The sequence below is a fragment of the Mastacembelus armatus genome, chromosome 23, assembly GCF_900324485.2.
Source record: "Mastacembelus armatus chromosome 23, fMasArm1.2, whole genome shotgun sequence".
In the NCBI taxonomy this organism is placed as follows: Eukaryota; Metazoa; Chordata; class Actinopteri; order Synbranchiformes; family Mastacembelidae; genus Mastacembelus; species Mastacembelus armatus.
Window position 1 is genome coordinate 5,801,753 of NC_046655.1, and position 18,642 is coordinate 5,820,394.

The 18,642-nt window shown below is 40.0% G+C and overlaps 1 protein-coding gene across 2 annotated transcripts in view; it reads left to right on the forward strand.

Annotated features, from left to right (window-relative positions):
- The first annotated feature begins 5,008 nt into the window (after positions 1 to 5,008).
- The window catches only part of gramd4a (GRAM domain containing 4a), a 36,226-nt gene continuing 22,592 nt past the window's right edge, over positions 5,009 to 18,642 (forward strand). The window contains exons 1-3 of one of the 2 annotated variants that reach the window (XM_026326620.2): positions 5,009 to 5,396; positions 12,412 to 12,625; positions 17,517 to 17,637. In XM_026326620.2, coding sequence (XP_026182405.1) covers positions 5,368 to 5,396; positions 12,412 to 12,625; positions 17,517 to 17,637 — 364 coding nt within the window. In that variant the 5' untranslated portion in view covers positions 5,009 to 5,367. Of the gene's footprint in view, positions 5,397 to 12,411; positions 12,626 to 17,516; positions 17,638 to 18,642 lie in introns of those variants that run through there. The other variant, XM_026326622.1, reaches the window with a different exon arrangement.

The following is an 18,642-nucleotide window of genomic DNA, read 5'->3' on the forward strand; positions in this document are numbered from 1 at the left end:
GCAGTCATCTCATTGATGTAATGTGATTTTGAAAGGTTAGATACCATGTCAGGGCCTTGACATGGCAACTGTGCCAAGTTCATCACAAAAACAAGCACACATAGAGCCTGCTGCCACTGGGTATTGCCAAGTAAATTATTGTGAGCAGGCGGAGTGAAAGGTTAGATGGCAGACTCAGGTTACAGCCCATTGGGCGGTTAGTTGTTATGGTGACTGAAGTTGGTCTTGCTCTCTCAGCTGCAAGAAGGTACAAAGGTGAAGTAAGGAATTGTAACACAGGGAACATGTCAAATTATGACTAGTAGCAGGACTAGTCATCAAAATAGTAAATCATATTCGTAGTAAGACTACAGTAGCCACAGTCTGTCTGCTGTCCATGTCTCTATTACATTACGTTCACTTCAAGACTAGTAATAAATGTGTCAAAACAGGTGTTTTGTCAGGTGGCCTATATTTCACTTCAGATTAAAACTGTGAACTTGAAACCTGAGGATCTGAGTAGGATTCAGTAACTAGCTCTATCAGAATGACCCTCTGTCCTCCTGTTTATCTGTGCCCCATCACAGCTGAGCAAACTAAATAATTTAGGCTCATCAGAGTCACAGTCGGCTCACTGAGCTGTGCCGAACAGCAGGCAGGAGGAGAGAAAATGACTGATGCAATTGTGCCATCTACTGGTGGAAAAGTCAAAGTACACCTGCAGTGTGTGCAAGAATGTATTAGTGTATTTTTGTAGCTTAAATTAGGTGACTATTGCTCCTACACTGTATGGGTTGATATGTTGGACTCTTATTTAGGCCACATCCTAATCAGTAATCCAGAGACAGGTAAATCTGATTTCAGTCAAAGGCATCAGAAAATAATTCCCACCTCAAAGTTGATAGGGGCAACAGATTATCATAGACTCACATGTCAAAAAAATATGAATTTCAGCTGACTAAAGTAGTGTGTTCTTTATTTTTAACAATGGTCAGTATAAGGGTTAAATTTAAATGAGCATACAGGCACTTTAAGGATGACTTCAAGGGTTAAAGTTATGGCTAGAATTAACTTTAGGGAGCAAGCATCCCATGTAGTGAAAAGGCTGTAATTTAGGTTCAAGCAGAAAGGTTTGAGTGCAGTGAGTGGATGGTCCTCAGAAATATAGTAATACAACCAATGCCAAGCTGACAAAAATAACGTAATAGTCAAATTTAAACACTGAAAAATACTTCCTTTTGAAATCATACGTAATCATTTGTTGTGTGAAATGAGCCCAGCATGACAGCATGGTTAATCAACCATCTTATTTAAATTTGTTTTGCATCAGCAGCATCATCCGTCCCCCACTTCCTCCCCAGTGTTTTATAATTGACTCTGGATACGCTGCCAATTGTGTAAGACACGTGTGGTTGTGTAACCCTCTAGAAAATGCTGGTTTGGGATTAAGCGGTTTATTACAGGGATACTAAATAAGTGCCAAGGGCGGATTTGAGAAATCTCAGCAGTAGTACTTTTGGTAGAAGACATCTGAAGAGGATCACAGGCCAGAAACCCATTGCAAGTGTATGTGTGTGTGTATTAAGTGTGATTAAGGGGAATCCCATGTAAAAGCATTAGTCCTGTTGTTTGCTGCAGTCTCTGATGACTATGCCCTGAGTGGTTTTCCATTGGGGTTTGCAGTATTTACAGATCAGCTTTTGCATGGTCACTTCCAATCATACAGCATTTGTTGCTGCTGTATGAGAAGCCTAGAACACAGAGAGACATCAGCTACGTTGGAATCAACACATATGACAAATGATGCCTTGAAAGTGATTATGTAATAGAAATTAATATGGAATTCCCGTTTTATTCCATATAAAGCCAATATTTTAATTTAAAACACTATAATTTTAACTGAGCTAGAGAAAATGTGTTAATATTGTTTCATTACTCTGGCAGAACAAACACAATGCTCAGCCTATTCTTTCCCATTACCCACTTTACCTAGATTGTTCGAAATTTCTGTATGATTAGACTAAGATTCATACATGACAGAGATGTCTGTCCCTCTTGTGAATATAGAATATACTGAGTGGCGGAGAAAACTAAACTTTTATAAACAAAACAGGATTAACTAACACCTCTTTGACACCAGACCAAATAGATGTAATATAATACATTTGCAGGCCAAAGTTAGTGAACTGTCAGCACAGTGGCTTAGTGGTTAGCATTGTTGCCTCACAGCAAGAAGGTCGTGGGTTTGCAACCCGGCCTTTCTGTGTGGAGTCTGCATGTTCTCCCTGTGCTTGTGTGGGTTTTCTCCAGGTACTCTGGTTTCCTCCCACAGTCCAAAAACATGTATGTCAGGTTGATTGGTGACTCTAAATTGCCCATAGGAGTGAGTGTGAGTGTGTGAGGTTGTTTGTCTCTATGTGGCCCTGTGATGGACTGGTGACCTGTCCAGGGTGGACCCCTGCCTTTCACCCAAAGAGAGCTGGGATAGGCTCCAGCAGATCCCTGGGACCCTGGTTAGGAATAAGCGGGTATAGATGATGGATGGATGAATATTAGTGAATTGTGTTGATTGATGTTTAGCCACTTGAGGGCAGCAGAAACATCACTGACTTATATCCCCTTTTAAGTTGATGTGTTGAACAGATATGTTGCCATTTTTACACATCAAGCAGAACAACATTGGAAAAGTAGTAGAAAATGTTTGATTGACTGCTATTATAAAATATTAATTATAGCTTGCTTCAAGGAACCTTTGGAATTAACTGAAGAAAAGCAAAACAAACACCTTTTGCTTGATTCATGTTTTTACAAATTCTGTGCTGTTTTTCATATAATTTGATCAGTGTTGTAAGATACAATGGGAAATTCTCTGGTGCTCTAGGACTTTAAATGTGCCTTGGCCTTGTCATGTAAAGTCTCCAGAAAGTATGGCCTGTGTATGAAAAGTCCTCTCTCTCTCAGATGCACAGACATTTGCCTACGCAAATGGGAAGGTAATCAGTCAATCAGCCAGCCAGACACGGACTACTCGTCAACAGAGGTTGCACCTGGGGGATGGTAAGTCACAGCTTTCTGTTGGAATTCACTTTTTAATGTAGTGAGCCACTTCAATTAACATGGAAAACATTCTGGTAGCATTCTAAAGTCTGATCCAGTTTCATGCTAACATGTTCTTATGTAAGCTGCTGAGAGACAGTATCATTTTGGTGCTAGTGAGGAGGTGGCAGCAGAACAGCCACAGGACAACCATGACAACATTCTACACTGATCCTGACTGGCTTCTTTGGTAGTCTGACTGAAGAGACAGAAAGTACTTGCAATTGCGTGTCCATAATCTATGGTCTCATCTCAGGGGTCAGGAGTCAGCTGACTCCTGTTTCTCCCTCTTACTTTCAATCCATTTCACTCTTCAGCCCTTCAAACCCGTCTTCTTTTTTGTCCATTTGACTTATTCACAGTATGAGTGCAGTGACGAGGATTATCAGATGAATCTTAACTCAAGACCACTTCACCACTTGCAAATACGACTGCTGAAATAGGGGGAATAACCAGGACTTCAGCAAAGACACTCTAACTTGGATTCTTTAATTTGCAAGAGATGAGGAGAATCTCACAGACTGAGAAAACAAATGCGCAAAGGTTAGTGATTCAAAAAAGTCCTGTTTTCTTTGTCTGAATTTTAGTTTTAGGTTGTGTGAAAAGTATAAATAACACTGCTACTACTAAGTTCAACCTACTTGAACCTATTGCTTTATTATTTTAGATCATATGTTACTGTAGGTAGTGAAATGATTGCTTACTATACAGAAATAATCTTGTACAAAAATTTACCTGATATTTCAAGTGCTGTTTTAGGAGGTCTGTCAAAGGCAGGCCCTGACTTTCACTGTGGACACTGAACGCATGCATTCTGTATTTTTTCTTGGGAATTTTGGTACTGTAGCAACATTGGGCAGTTTTTATTCAGCAGATACAGTAAACACTTCCCCCACTTCCCATTAGAATAATTCCAGTATGTTTAGACTCCCCTGGATTTCCCCAGCAGGATTCAGTACTTTTCTATAAGAAAATTAAGCCCCGAAAGTGTGGAAAGATCTTGACAAATTATAATATGTTGTGTCACTGGTGTTTAAAATCCTTATGAGACATTTACTGGAAAGAACTGTGTAATATGATAGGGACAAAGTTCAGTTATTGTAGTTAGTGTTTACCATCTTTTTCAGACATTAAGTCGCACCGGAATATCAGTCGCTTTTAGCGAAAACAGCCTTGTTGAACACACACAAAAAACAAACAAATCGCATCGGTGGATGAGTCGCATTTCTAATTACCGTATTCTCCGGACTATACATCGCACTGAAATATTAAAATAGTCTAAATTAGCTTATGAAGAATATAGGCTAGGTATAACAACAAGCGCATGTGCATACGAAATTCATTCATCCGTGTCAAGTAACGTTAAACAACTGCACCAACATCGGAGTTGGGGTCAGGAGTGCAACATAACACTAGTGACTACTCTACAAGATGACTGCATATATACACATATATGTGTATATATGTAGAAGTCGCAGTACAAACCTGAGGAGTAAAAAACTGTGACTTATAGTCTGGAAAATACGGTAATTATTTTTGTTGCTTTTGTTTTCAGGAATATCTGTAAAAGAGTTGCTCCATTTGACTTAAAGAGCAAGGTATTCATAAATAAGACAGAATCCGAATTGAAAAGTAATCAGATATTACGCTAATAAGGATTTTTCTATGCATATGCTTTCAAACACATGCTTGTAAGGCATTGCTTTACAAGGGCCAGTTGGAATGACATCCCTGTAGTGATGTTATCACTCCTCTTTGCGGTTTATTTACAGTAATGCTTAATTACATTACACTGAGACCGAGCTTACCCACCTGTTTTATAATTTAGCACTACATGATAGCGACGGGGCGGTGGTAAGAGGAGGCGTCTGTATTTCCGCTCACGTCCCGTCTCAGAAACGTCCCTCCCCGCTGACGGCCCCTTTAAGAAAGCGGCCCCGACCACTGACGAAATTTCCTCGGCCCTGCTCCCTGGCCGCTTCTGCGAAACCAACAAGAGACGAGGACGAGCCCGAGTATCAGCAAGTAGTTATCTCTCTCCAGGGAGGAGAGGGACGCAACTGGTATTTTCTTTCTTTTGGTTTCACCCCCAAGTGTCTGCCTGCGTTACCTGCTCCACACTCAGCCACCGAGGACACGTAGCCGGTGGGGAACAGAAACATTAGCGGACACCGTTGAGATGGATGGACCAAAGTGAACCGTTTTTCGCCGTGAGACTGGCGCTAATTTGGACCGTCCTGAGCAGCAGGTGTACTGAAGGATAAAGCAGACTAAAGGCAAACCTCAGTGTTCATGAAACTTTGCTACGATTTACGTGCTGGGTAAGAACATTTATTTCTCCTCCCTGTGACATTATTCGAGTTAATATTAAACGAAGGGTGATTTTATATCACTCGCTCCCCGGGCTCCAGGAGAATGCGGTGTTGTTTCGTATTTAAAGATAACAAATATGTCCGACCATGTCAGGGTTTACTGAAATCGTTGATTCGAGGCCTAAATTCAGACTCCAGCCTTTAATTCAGCAGCTGCCTCCACAGATGAAGCGTAACGGGCACGTTTGTATTCAGCATTACAGCCTGGCCTAGCTAAAGTCGACATGTACGAGCGCTGGATGGAGCCGTGAACATCAGTCTAACGGTCGGCACAGGTCTGCGTTCAACAGCGCCCATTGCTGCTTTTAAAGGGGCATTTCGGTTTTTCTCTGCGATTCATCCCCTACACCACCAAAAACAAATGAATAATAACGTAACCTCAATAACGCATCTGTGTTCATTTCTTTAACTACTGAATATTTAGACAGCCCCCGGATCACTGGTTTAGTCATGTTCGTACACCTTAAACTAGAAAATGGATTTGCAGACTTGAAAACTTGACCATTGATGAACATTAACGTTACACTTTTCTGTTCCGTTTAGTCCAATTTGCACAACGTCCCTGAACGTGCATGAATAATAACTGATTGAAGAGGTGCTGGGGTGGTGTGTTCAATGACTGTAGGAAGTGCTAAGATCTTTAGAGTGCTGTTCTTAAGGGTGTTGTCAACGCAAAGTGAATTACCCATTCAGCGTGCAAGTGGGCAACAGGCTTTAGTTTCCTGTCCTGAACTGGTCTGCTTTGTTCGCCTCACACAGAGTTCAGATTCTTTTTTACACTTTGACCTGAGCTGCCATCGCGTATCTGATCTGAGAGAGACAGCAGATTGATTAGTTGTTAAGGAGAAATCGATTGTTTGTATTCTTGTTTATGTAACTGCATGGTGAAATAATAGCAGCAGAGTAGGAGGGATGCTGCAGGGCCTGCAGTGAGAGCAAGGACAGTGTTAGACCAACACAAAAGTATTTTCATGCTTTCATAGCTTGTGCCTAATATTTATTTGAGTAAATTTCACCAGTTTACTTCTGGTGTGACTGTGCCCTAATGCAGGAAGCCACAAAGCGTAGGTTTGCATGTTTTACTGATGTTAGTGCTCATGAAGCAGTATTCATCCAGGTGTCTCTAAATTCATCAGCTCAGTCTAGCTTAGAATGAACCATAAGGACAGGCCTTAATTTGGGTCATTGTTCGCAGAATACAAAAAAATTCAGAAGTTGTGATTTTTTTTTTTTTTTAATTTTAATTTTTGCCCTTCATTGAAATTGTCTACTTTGTTCTTATTTGTAATCAGAGGTAATCAAATCATGAGCAAAATTCATAATGTCACAAACACAAGACAAGATGGAGCATTCAGAACCAGTGCAGACAAAAAAAATAAACAAAACTTAGGCTTTGAAAAATGCATGCCAGAACTGACTTATTTTTGTTCAGCCAGCTGCACGCTGCCCAGAGCATTAGCGGACAGGATGAAAGCTCTTGCCTCCTTCCTGCTCCTACCATTTCTCCAAATTTGTTGACTGCCTGAGACGCTACTAGTTTCTTTACTCTTGAGAGCTTTGTTGAGCCTCTAACCACAAACCAAGCAGAATATGTCTAACAGGGCTAATTAAAGTTAATCATATCTGCACTCTCCTCCCTTCTTCCTGCTCTTTCCGCAGGGTTGACATTGAATAAAAAGAAGAGGCCTGATGAAAACATTTACAAGGGCAGTGCATATCAAGCTTGAGATTGTGTTCTAACTTAGCAACAGTGTGGGCACTCCACAGCTGCACTCTCTCACAGTGGTACCTAGCAGCGTACTTAGTTTCAGTTATTATTCTGCATGATAGTAGCCTGATGTTTATTTATTTAGCTTTGTCCATCTATTACCTGCTACTCTATTTTTTTAAACAGGTAAGTAAACTAAAGAATAGTCGCAGCTCCATAATGGAACATTCTGGTCAGTGCTGGCATTTGAGATATTAAAAGGTCATGCTAATCTCTTAATCAGTCTGCAATGTCTTATGAAACTTGTTGAGCATAGCTCCACAGGCGAGTGTCTTGCTGCAGCCAGCTTAGATTCTGAAGAAATTTAGCAGCAAGGGGGTTGAAAACAACAGCATAGCCATGCATGATTTTTTTTGCAGTATGCTCTGGTTAGAGCACCTGTTAAAGGAAATGAGATTTGCATCAGCTTCCAAAGTGAAACACTCCACTGTGACATGTCTACCCAACAAGCTACGAGCATTTTTTTGTTTGTTTGTTTGTTTTTTTTTGTCTGTTATTCTGAAACAAAACCTGACTGCCTCCCAGCCCGGGAAATACAAGTGATCTATTTGTACAGGCGCTCTAGGCTTTATTGTACTCAACAGTATTTACTGGTTTGAGTATTTCCACTGCCCTACTTCTTTTTCACGCATGGTTGCAGACAACTGAGATATATAATGTAACTGTAGAAAGAGCCACTCCCATATCATGTGGCTGTACCATACCAGTATCCCCTAATGAAAACCTGGCCACACACCTGAATTGTTTTTAAAGTAAGATGAGTGCGCTGGTGTAAAGCTGAGAACATTTCTTAACCAACCATTCAGTGTACATTTTAAGCCAAACTACTGAGATGAAAGTAGCTATGCTCTGCCACTAATAGTGTATATAAAGTAGGTCTCGTACAAATACTGTTATGGTCACTAACAAGGATTTATGTTGAGTGTTATCCTTATAATCTTGGTTTGTGATCAGTGTAGCATAATATGGCTGCTCAGCCAGCATCAGTTATTTTCACACGCATTAAATGGTTATTAATTCATAAAAGAAGTTACTTTATATTTTGTACTTTTTTTTTTTTTGTGACTGACCGTGGGCATCTTAAATGCATGTTTCTTCAAAGTTATAAACCTTAAGATTTCAGTCCTCCTTGATTTGGCATCACCCATGGTTACTATGGCAACTGCAAGTGCAGATTAATACTACACTTTTTTTAGCAGCTGCTTTGTCAAAAATATCACTGGAGAGCAGCTGGTGTATCTATTAGCATTATAGCCAAACAAACTGTTGTTTCAAAAAATAGTAGTCAATAATGCTTGCAGTGCAAAAGGGCCTGTGCGTCATTTGCATTAGCTGTTACTTATCATTAAGATAAAATCATGTATTGTTTTCTGATTGTGAAGACACTTTGAACTCATGGCAGACCCTACTGCCAACAATACAAGCTAAGGTGGAAGTAGTCTAATTAATGGATAAAAGTACATTGTGTCTTTTGTAGGCCATAAATGATATCAAAAATTGGTTTTGAATCTATCAAAATTCTAATTTTAATTCATTAATATTTTTACATCATGAGCAAAACTCCTAATGTCAAAAACATTTAACATTAAATTAATTTCTTGGTATGAGTAGTAGAAAATGCCCATTATTTTATTGTTTCAGTTGATCTGGCAAAAAATTGATCAGTGACAAAGAACAAAGATGATGTCTTCAAATTGTTAATTTTTTCTGGCCAATAGATATTGAATGTGCCAGAAAAACAGGAAAGCCTTAGAAGCTGGAACCAACTAATGTTTGGCATTTTACTTGAATCTTTTGTTATAAAATTTGAGAAAGACTGAAGTAGGGCAAAGGCCATTTAGACTTCCTCAAACAGCCTGATATCCATGGGAGACTGTGATTGGCTATTGCAGTGAGCATGATCCATCTGGCCAAGAGTAACCTCAAGCTACTTTGGGTCATTAGCAGGAGGTTACTCAGACAGACGAGCATTGCCTCCACCCCTCACTCACACACTCACACACACTAACCCTAACCCTAAAACCAGATGGCATTGTGAGGACCGGCCACAAATGTCCTCGCAAGAATGGTATCAGAGTAATACGTGTCCACACAATCATAGAAAGATGTGTACAACCACAATAATTCACTGTAATTCACTCACAATGATAGTGTATATTAGCTGTGTACAGGGTTGCACAGGCTGGGCTTGTAAAGTCACTCACCTTTCACTAATGTATGCAGTAATAAACACTATCCACCTGTGTGTTACTACATTGTCATTTTGTTTTATATGCACATCTGTGTGTGCATATCTCTGGCTCTCTGTTGTTATATTTTATGACTGCAGCAGCCTCTCTTATAGCTGGTGTGTTAGCACTGACTTATGGTTAGCTAAAGGTGGATCGAGGTGTCTTTTGTGTTTGTACATCGCCAAGCAAATGACTCATGAGGGCTGTATATACTGTGTATCCCTACAGTAAAATTCACAGTGATCAGACCTTGAGCTAAAGCCCCTTCCACCTCCTCCTGTTCTCTCTTTTCATCCTCTTATTTATGATAGGTTTGCTTTTGAAAGTGCCTGTAGACCAGAGAAAAAAGTCCTTAAAAAGGAAATAAATAGGAGCGGGAGCCTGAAGAACACTGCAGTGAGAAGAGGTAAAGAGTAGTATAAGTATAGTATGTGATGTTATTAAACTGCAGCTTATTTATACAAATGATATATTTTTTTCACACTTTCATAGGGATTGGGATTGTGATTATATGATCTGGACCATGAAAATATACATTTCAAGGGTTGCCTTTGAATTTTAAATGTGCATGTGAAAGCTTTCAGTGTCTGTTGTTATGGATAGATTGGATAGAACAAGCTAATGGTAAGCAGTTTGAGCTGACCAGTGCCTTTTGCATGGCTCAGGCTGTAAATGGATTGTGGTTATAATTGTGAGATTAGATTTCATTTTGGCAGTTTTCTTGACAAGTGGAGTTTATTAACCTGTCACTCATAATGTCTTTACTCAGCCACTCACTTTTATAATGTCCACTTAACTGTGACCATGTTGGTGGGTTGTCTATTCGCAAAAATAAACTATATTCCAAAATCTTTTATGCACAGTAACCTTCTATGCCTGTCTGTGTGTGTCTGTGCCTACATCTCATTTTCCTTATCTAGAATCTTGTTTCCCTCATATATTTCATTTCCTTCTTTATTTGTCCTTTCTACAGAAGATGTGAAGAAAGATTTGTAGATAAATGAATTTCGGCATTTGTATCTGCAGATTATGTCCAGTTCTTAATGATAAGGGTGCACAGTGATTACTGCCACTGCTACTGAAGTGAAATATTTCTCCATTTTCCCTTGCTTATTCAGCTTGTAAATTCATTGTCTAATCATACAAGTTATCAGATAATAGGTCAAAATACAGTGTTTAGTTGTGTGTTTCTTCTCAATCAGCCACATTCTGGCAGACTTTTAGTCGAATTTTCACCAATGATCAGTTGGGTTTGGTAGAGTTCTGCCAAACTGGTTGCATGGGCTAAGGTCAGGACTTTATCAAGGTCTTTCCAAAAGTGTAATTTATAGCCTGATTAAAACATCCCTAAAAAATGTTATTGATGTTTGCTTTGTTTTCCTACTGGAATGAAAAGCCCCTAGTTATGTAATTATAGAAGTCAACAACTGTGTAAATCATAATCACTGACAGGAAGTAAACATTTAGTATAAAGGCACTGGAATGTGCTTCGTGATGGCTGGATTGATTTCCGAGTGAAGATATAGCAGTGACTGTACCCCTTTTAATATTTACATCAAAGGAAAGTGATTGAGTCAATCCTTTTTTTTCTTTTCTTTTTTTTCCCCCCATTTATTCAGTCATGCAGCTTAGACACCTCAGTCTGACTGCTTATCAGGTCAGATTACCATGTTTACAGTGTGACAGCCAGTCACCCAGTCTTCACTCAGGATTACAAGAACTACACTTAATCCCTTCCCAGACGACAAATCGCAGCAGTCAAAAAAACAATTCTATCATGACTACCATATGTTGGCTCTGTGCTGAGCTGCTGGAAAGGCTACCTGTCTGTTGTGACAAGTTGAGGACATGCAACATATGATCAAATCAGGATTCACCTCCTCGCAGAGTAGTCCTACAAGGGAACCTCACTGTTGCTTATGCAGTCTGAGTTTAATAGGTTGGGTTTGCCAGCAACAGTTGAGCACCTTTTGTGGTTTCAAACTGGATTTCATTTTGGTTTTTACTGTGATCTATAGCACATTGTACTATAGTTGACTTTTATTATCTTATATTTGGTCAGCATCGATAGGGTTATTAATCCTGTCAGTATTTTCTTTCTGTCAGTGGGATTAATGTCACTGCAGTGTCAAGCTGTTGCTGCTGAGTGCAGAGAAAACACTGCAGAAGCTTGACTCCCGTGACTCTGACCATGGTGACTCAAACAGCCCTCCTGTTCTGTCATCATTGCATCCTGGCCCTTGATACCAAAACACAAGTATTAAACCTCTCAAAGCGTCTACAAACTGCTGCCAGCACTACCACCATGGAAATTAAATCAGTAAATGAGGTCAGCGGATCTGTTGCTGTCAACTGTTTGCCAGAGTAGTGAAAGGATGTGTTTGTCGTGGTTCTAACAGGGTTACTAGTTGTTTGGTCTACTGGTTCCTATGTAGGCTGAAGGGGAGGGCAAATCACAATTACAGTGTCAATAGCATTAAATGTTATCGATTGCCATGTATTATGTCATGTTTCACCTTTGGAAACATTTGCATGTTTGTGTCAGGCAACCTTAGATTGGGGTGATGGATGTATTCAGTGCTCAAAGTGCAAGTTTTGAGAGAAATCAATTGTAGCCTTTAAAGTCAGAAAGACTAAGTGCTAATTGAGCAACAATCAATCCAAGACAACTGCAATCTTTTTGTCTTCAACCCCTTTTGGTATTATATAACTGATTAACTGATTATCTTTTTATGGACTGTTCTTAATTCTGTTTTTATAAACATGATTTTCAATTGTTTTTTCAGAAAATGCTGATTTGTTTCTGCAATGATTAGTTAAGTAGTCACCTAACCCATCACCTAAAATCTAATCACTGGCCTGTTGACACCACTTGACAAACATGCAAGGTTGCCACTCTCCATTCAGTAATAATGTCAGATGTTGTGAACATGTACCAACAGTCTCTACCTTCTGTGTCCCTCAGGGTTGCCGTCCACCATGTTAAGGTAAAGCCCAGGTGTGCGGTGTTGACCATGCTAAAGCGCCTGGACAAGATCCGCTTCCGAGGCCCCAGGACAAGAGACGACTTCCCAGATCTGGCTGAGTCGCCACCCGCCTCTGACAACGAATGTAGCGACGACATGCAGCTGAAACCCAGAGCAGCTCTACGAGACACAGAGGACCTCCTGAGAGACCCTGTGAGTGCTCACCATACATTTCTGAGTGTGCACTTGGCCTGGATTTTTAACTTATGCACACATGCAACATAGCACATTTCAGGAACAGAAAATAAATTTTAATTCCCTCTTCCTTCTTTTCTTTTTCTTTCATTATTGCCTCTTTTATTTCCTAATTCTTAATTTATATTTTATCACCTCTTCATATCACTTTGTATCATCATTTATCATCTGTACAGTTACATTATTTCTTTTTGTGTTTGTTACACATGTTCACCCCCCCCCTTTATTTTTTTTATGTATTTGTGAATTATTCTATAGAAGATGCTCTGTCCTCAGTCTGACTCCAGCATCATTTCTTAAAAAAATGGAGGGAGAATGCACTCTAGCCATTGTAGGCCTAATTTTCTCAGCTTATACTTTGTGCTACTGAGCTGAGGAGAATGGAAGGATGATGGATGGAGGAATTGTCATGATAAAGGAAAATGGAGGACAGTGACAAAGATTTTCCAAAAGGGGAAGCAGAATAGCGATTGCAATCGGTACCAGACAAGAGCAGAAATAGTGCAAGCAGTGCTGAGATGAACCGATACAGGCTAGCAGGAAGGAAATGAAAAATGCAGGGAGAGAGCAGATTAAAGCAGGGAAAGTGATAAAGGAGGCGAGAGGACAGGAACTTGGTCTTGAAAGATTGGACTCATAAGATGTCTAGAGGGGAAGAGGTGGACACAGTGGACAGGAAAACAGGGAAAAGGACGAACTCCCCAGCTGTGACAAAAAGTACGGATCATGTTTTCTGATATATTTAATATGCCCCCTCCCCTCATTAGATACCTTTCATATTTTGTAAAATCTGCAACTGCCTCTTGTCCTTATGGATGGCTAAACACACCAGGATTGTCATCATGACAGTGCACATGCATTGATAGGAAGTACACTGGATTAGTCACTTTGATTGTGTCACTACCAAAATGAAGTGACCCTTGTCTCCCTTTATTTATATATATATATATATATATATATATTTTCTGCTTTTTGTGTTTTGGTTTCTCCTTAAAAAGACAGTTGATCTAACCTTTGAGTATATCTGCATCCCACTGAAAGCTGTGCAAGGCCAGTTTGGTACTTGGAGAGAACTGCATCATAATGCCATAACAGATTTTGCTATCTATACATAATAAATAAGATTCAAACTGTGGCTTGTTTTAATGATCTAGGTGACTATGGGCATGTGCAGTGTTGCTGTATTTGTCTGTGTGCACTTCCGTTTTCCTCTGTCCACAAGTGTGTCTGTGAGCTGGTGTTTGAATATCTGCATGAGTTCCAGTCCACTGGGAAGGCATCGCCCACATCACGGCACTGATGAGTCACACTCTGAAGCCTCAAAATAGACCAAGCAGAGACACACGCGCGCAAACATACATGAGGCATACTCGCTTTCTTTTACACATTGCACTAGCACACCTGCCACTGCTTGGTGGAAATCTCATCTTTTGTGCATACTGTAGATTTCTTCATAAGTCCAACCATACTGTCATATCAGTCCCTCCACCTGCTAGGATCAAATCACATGACCTGGGTCCAGTATACACCCTTATTACCTCATCTGGTTTTAACAAAAAACGAAAGAGGAGAAAGAATGCCCTTGGGCTGCAGAATACATGTACTGAGACTTTTTGACATACTGGCTTGTGTCATCCATGCTAAATAGGTAGAATATCATCTGGCAGATGGTGTTCAGAGTGTGTGCACAGACAATTGCAGCTGACCTCACTGGCTTTCCTCACTTTTCCTGCCAGATCAGGTGACTTCCTCACCACATCTGTCATACTTTGTCATTTTATCCTTTATCTAAAATACATCTAAGTATGTTTAAGATGTTCAGTGCTGAACAGCTCTTCAACTCAGTACTCTCACTACTGGGTCATGAATGCTTGACCCTGTAATCATATCCTCAGTATTTAAAATCAAGTCCCTCATCTCTTTCAGCTTCATAGTAAAGGCCAAAGATCAAATGTTATTGCAGACAAAATCAAAAACTGTTTGCCTGTAATCTCTGCACAGAAATGTCAGCTGTAGTCTAACAGAATATATACAGTTTGGATTTAAACTAGCCAGCTAATGTAATAAGGAGCTGTAGATTGCACCTATTCGAGGGTTGTTGTTGTTGTTGTTATCTTTTCTAAAAAGTCTGCTCTCCTTGTTACTGTGGTGCTTGAGATTTTTGTTTTGTGATGTGAGATGCCTCTCCCGATCCTGTAAGCTGCCATTTCTTGTTGACTTTTTTAGGCTGGTTCATATTCATTTAAAGTGATTTGCCTTGCGGTCACATTTTTTGAGTGCGAAAGTGGGAATGGTTGGGTAGTGAGGAAGGTAAATGGTTTCAGTGGCAGAAAGAAAGTGAAAGTTGAACAGGCAGTTGAGTATAACCACATGCTCTCTTACACTGGATTTTCTACCTTAAGGAGAGGATCTGTTTGCTGTTTTAAGTTTTCCTTTTCTCTGTGAAACAATGTAATTTTGTATCATGATGCTCCTGCTCTCCAATTCTGTTTGGAGAGCAGTTACCTTTAGTCTGTTTTTATGCATTTGGTTTCAGCCACACAAAGCCCACATTAAAAAGCACTGTTAGACCTGCACCCCTGTCAGTGATCATTTTCAGAGACTATTTTATCTGACAAGCAAGATGTTAATTACTGGACTACTCAAGCAGCACCGACAGCCTGCTAGAGTAATAATATATCAAACATTAATAGACTCTCCTGTAATATTTGTTTTTAAGTCTTGGACTCACACCTCCTCTTTTTACCTCCTAGTGTTCATACTGAACCTCATGAGAAAGTTCCAAGCTTTAAAAGCACGTTATACAGTGTATATAAAAAGCATATTACATCCCCATGATAAATCTGACATTTGACTTTCAGTTCCTTGAGACAAGCAAGTCATTCATAGTATTGTCCTTGTAGAGGCTGAACACAGTGTGGATCAATCCAGCTCCTTAAAGAGATGCAGAAAAGAATGGATTAGAATGGTTTCCTTTTTCAGTGATACTGTTCAGATACTTTTTGATACTGTTTTCAAATGGTAAAACAAATGTTATCAACGTAGAAAGCCAGTGAATGCATATATACTGATAATGTGTGAAAGATCTCATAATACTGTCTCACTACTTTATCATTTACAGTTCTGTTGGCTTTCATCAGGGCGGAATTTAATTTAAACCAAAAAAAGAAGCTGTCTGTCACACATTTGATTTAATCTAGATTTGTTTTTGTTTTTTCTCTTGTGGAAGTGAATTGCTTGCAGTTCACCTAGTAGAAATAACAGGAAGAAAGCCAGTTGTCGATTGTGACTTATTTGCAACGTAGATTCTTAATACTGTGCAGAAGACATGTCCGGTAATGTGTTCACCTCGTCCTAACACAGAAGATAAATCTTAACTGTGGAATAAATAGAAATCTGTTAATATCAAAAGAATGATATAATAATTAAATGAGTATTTTCATTTGTTTGCATACATTTAAGTCATGTCTGATCAGTCACTGATCAGTGGACTTTTAAGGCTGTGTACAGAGAGGCACCGTCATGAAAATGGGAGAGGGGGAACACAGTAATTAATCAGCCAGTAATCGTCCATGGTGACGTCAGGGCCTGACCTACTTTTGACAGCAAGGAGGTTCTGACTGGGAGCTGCCTACTGCATTAAACACAAGAAGGTGTGCCTATGTTATGCATGATCCTCAGACCAAACCATTAGATGATATTTTGAAAATGCAAAGTGGACAAAATTCAAATCCTTGTAGAGCATTTTAGCTAATGGCTCGTAATCTATCAAAACACCTTTGCGTCACTCCCACCGCCCTTTCGTCGCCACATCCCACTACTTGTTCCCTTTCCTTCTTTGTTTTATCCTCCTGTGTCCATTTAATTCCCATAAACCCCCCTTCCCTTTCTATTCCCTCCTTTCAGTCAACGTCCTTTTTCTTCTCCATAACACATTTCTAATTTGTTTTCTTTGAAGTGCTTCTTTATTCAGTGACAGTCTCCATCTCTGTGTGTCTGTGTCTCCCCACCCACCTGTCTTGTTAGGCTTTGGCTCTCTCCCAAAGCACATCTTTTCAGGTCACTGTGAGTTTTGTGTGGTCTCCATCTTCCCTCTGTCTTTCTTTCTCTCTCTCGTTCGCACTCTATCTTTTGCAACGTCTTCAGATATTGCAGTGTTATCTGCGCAGGCACACACAAACCATGCTGGTTGCTATCAGGGAGAAGCTGCTGCAGCGTGTGTGTGGCAGGAGTCTCTTAAAGGACCCATCACTGTAGTTGAGCAGTGCAGTGCTCTTCGTCCTGCTAGCACAGCCGTCTCTTCTGTCCTCTAGCTCTTTTCCTCTCCTTTTCCTGCATCATCCACTCACTCCTAATTCCTCACACCTTTCTTCCTCATTCTTTTCCTCTTTCACCCAGTCGTCATTTCTTTATCATTGCCCTTTACTCCTTCCACCTACACACATGTTGTGTTGCTAGTTTTGTGTGTTGGGGTTAAAGCCCTTAGTCACAGATGTGAGTCATCAATGTTGGTGTAGTCAGGAGAGGGGGAATCTCCTCTTTGCCTTTATCCTCCTATCTTCTTCCAGCTGGATTTAACCTCGGTGAGGAAGCAGTGGTGTGAGTCATGGTGCCATGCTAGTGTGTGTGTCTGTGTGTGTATTAGATCATATGGGATATATTGGATATTCCTGCTTGTGTCCTTTTACATCAGTTTTGTTGCCAAGAAATTGAAATTCTTAAACAATATCTTTTTCTTTTTGTTGTTTGAATGTTTATGGGTTTGTGTGTGTGCATGAATTTTTGTTTGTACACTGGTATATGTGCTATATGTATAAATGTGTGTGTGTGTTTGTGTGCGTGTGCACAGGCAGGTTCAGGGTCTCCCACCATGGCTGCAGCCATCCAGGACTTCCAGAGGTCAGAGTCCGACCGACTCAATGAAGTCAAAGGTCACCTGGAAATTGCCTTACTGGAGAAACATTTCCTACGTGAGTATTCTTTTTCACCAGACACACACACAAGGCCTGGACTAGATCAATTTCTGACACTTGTGTTTCATGGTGGCCATTTTGGTACATGTAGATTAAGAGTTTCCTGTTATGCTTTTAAGTAAAAAGTTATTGTCAGGCTGTGTTCAGAGTGTTGCATTTGACTGTTTCATCTCCCACAGTCTACTGCTAATTTTGATGAGAAATTTCAGCTTGATCCCAAGCCCTGAACATGTAGCCTGGAGCCAGTGGTTATACTGTACACTGTGTATAGGTAGTGAGGTAGTTTGCAGTGGCAAAGGCAAAAAAGCAACAGGGGGTGAGTAATAGGTATGAGTTGCAGTGTCTTGAAATCTTGACTTTGTGTTTTGGAGGTATTTTGTATCCTACAGTTTCTAATCTACAGTGTCTTTCCTACATTTTTTGCTGTTTAATAAATATTGACTGTATTAGGAAGCATCTTCTTTGTGATCAGAGAGGGTCTTGTTAAACTCAGTTGCAGCTGAAATTAAGATCTGTCCTCGACCTCATGCTGGCTCTTATTGTTGTGTAACTATAAGCCTCTTGTGATATGTCTGCTGTGTGGTTTCAGTCTTGCAGGAGGTTGATTTTGTGCATTGCTGCTTGCAACCTGGTATATTATGTTGTGGTCATCTTATTACATAAAGCAGTGGCATGTTGCTAAATTCAACTTAAAAGGTTTAATATCAAAATGTATTTGAAACAGTACTTTGACCCTGACTTTGCTATAGTGTAATGTTTTTAATTTCCCAAATTCCAGTGTTGTACTTTGACTTGAGTTAAATAGACTTAATATAATCTTAATATAATGTAATCTGAGCTGAGAACGAGCTGTAATGACATTACCACCTGTTTCGATAACTATGTTAGCAACCATGACATTACCCTGTAATAGTAGCAGCAAGCAGCTCAGCTAATGTTAATCACTTTGCCATGCTGCCCCATAGGGACACACTGTGAAATAAAGCATCAATGACACAAAGG